At 57.8% G+C, this 1,790-nt stretch overlaps 1 protein-coding gene across 1 annotated transcript in view; it reads left to right on the top strand.

Moving 5' to 3' along the window:
* The window catches only part of EPHX2 (epoxide hydrolase 2), a gene marked incomplete at its 5' end in the record, with an annotated part of 14,260 nt that extends 12,611 nt beyond the window's left edge, over positions 1-1,649 (top strand). Inside the window, 3 exon segments of the mRNA XM_017839829.1 lie at positions 195-275; positions 394-452; positions 533-1,649. Of these exon segments, the coding sequence (XP_017695318.1) occupies positions 195-275; positions 394-452; positions 533-617 (225 nt within the window).
* Between the last annotated feature and the right edge of the window lie 141 nt (positions 1,650-1,790).

Raw genomic sequence — 1,790 nt, 5'->3', positions numbered from 1 at the left:
ACCTCCTGGATCCCGGTGGATCCCCGTGGATCCCTGTGGATCCCTGGATCCCCCCATCCCTTCCATACCTCCTGGATCCCGGTGGATCCCCGTGGATCCCTGTGGATCCCTGGATCCCCCCATCCCTCCTGGATCCCCCTGGATCCCTGTGGATCCCTGTGGATCCCTGGATCCCCCTGTGGATCCCCTCGCAGATCCCGCTGCCGGCTCTGATGGTGACGGCCGGGAAGGACCCGGTGCTGCTTCCCAGCCTCAGCAAGGGCATGGAAAACTGGGTAAGCCCGGCAATTCCCGACCCTCAGCCCACCAGGGATCCCAAAGGAAAAGCCGGGAATGCCGGGATCCGACCCCGACCCTCCCCCTTCCCTCTTTCCCCCCCTCCCTCTTCCCAAGATCCCGCGGCTGCGCCGGGAGCACCTGGAGGAATGCGGGCACTGGACGCAGATGGAAAGGTGGGAGCCGGGATAATCCCCCCCCTTCCCAACATTCCCGGGAATTCCGGCTCCCGGCCCATTCCCGGCTTTCCCCGCAGGCCGGCGGAGGTGAACAGGATCCTGCTGGAGTGGCTGGAAGGGCTCCCGCCGGACGTCCCTTTTCCCGGGATTTCCCGGCTGTGAACGGGAGCCATTCCCGGCTTTCCCTTCCCTTGCCTTTTCCTGGGAATTCCTGGCTGTGAACGGGAGCCTTTCCCAGCTTTCTCTTCCCTTTTCCTGGGAATTCCCAGCTGTGAACGGGAGCCTTCCCTGGCTTTCTCTTCCCTTTTCCCGGGAATTCCTGGCTGTGAACGGGAGCCTTTCCTGGCTTTCTCTTCCCTTTTCCTGGGAATTCCCAGCTGTGAACAGGAGCCTTTCCCACCTTTCCCTTCCCTCCATCCCCTTTTCCCGGGAATTCCCACCTGTGAACGGGAGCCTTTCCCTTCCCTTCCCTTTTCCCGGGAATTCCTGGCTGTGAACGGGAGCCTTTCCTGCCTTTCCTTTCCCTTTTCCCAGGAATTCCCGGCTGTGAACGGGAGCCTTTCCCGCCTTTCCCTTCCCTTCCCTCCATCCCCTTCTCCTGGGAATTCCCGACTGTGAACAGGAGCCTTTCCCACCTTTCCCTTCCCTCCATCCCCTTCTCCCGGGGCCCAGGGCTTGGAATTCCCATTGGAATTGTCCCTTTGCCCTTGGAATTGTCCCTTTGCCCTTGGAATTGTCCCTTTGCCCTTGGAATTGTCCCTTTGCCCTTGGAATTGTGCCTTTGCCCTTGGAATCGTGCCTTTGCCGCTGGAATTTTTTCCTTTCGGGGGCGGAATTTTTCATCTCCGGGCTTTGATTTTCCCGCCCTGGAGCCAAAATTTTTGGGAATCTTTGGGAATCTTTGGGTTGGGAATACAAGCCGATGGATGAGCCGGAGGCGGGAAGAGCTCCAAGCACCTCCCTGGAAAAGGGGAGGGGGGGGTTTTGTGGGAATTTGGGGCTGGATCCATCCCTTGGAGCTTCCCCAGATCCCTGATCCCATCCCGGGGCTTTTCCCTGGGCTTTGAATGAGCCGAGAATTAATTAGTGATCGATACTTAATGATTAATAATCGATGATTAATGATTGGTAATTAACAGTCGGTAATTAGCGCTGCCTTAAACCTTCGGGAAATAAAGCCAGAAGTATTCCAGAGCTTCCGGTCTTCCTGGGATTCCTTGGGATGCAGCTTCTCCCTCCGTTTTCCCCGGAATTCCGGGGCTCATTCCCTGCCTGGAGACACCTTTTCCCAAATTCCCACATTCCTTGGGATGCAGCTTCTCCCTCCATTTTCCC

The sequence above is a fragment of the Lepidothrix coronata genome, unplaced genomic scaffold (genome assembly GCF_001604755.1).
Source record: "Lepidothrix coronata isolate B3197 unplaced genomic scaffold, Lepidothrix_coronata-1.0 Scaffold502, whole genome shotgun sequence".
Lineage (NCBI taxonomy): Eukaryota > Metazoa > Chordata > Aves > Passeriformes > Pipridae > Lepidothrix > Lepidothrix coronata.
Note: the sequence above shows the minus strand (reverse complement) of the source record. Positions and strands in the feature narration are given on the sequence as shown.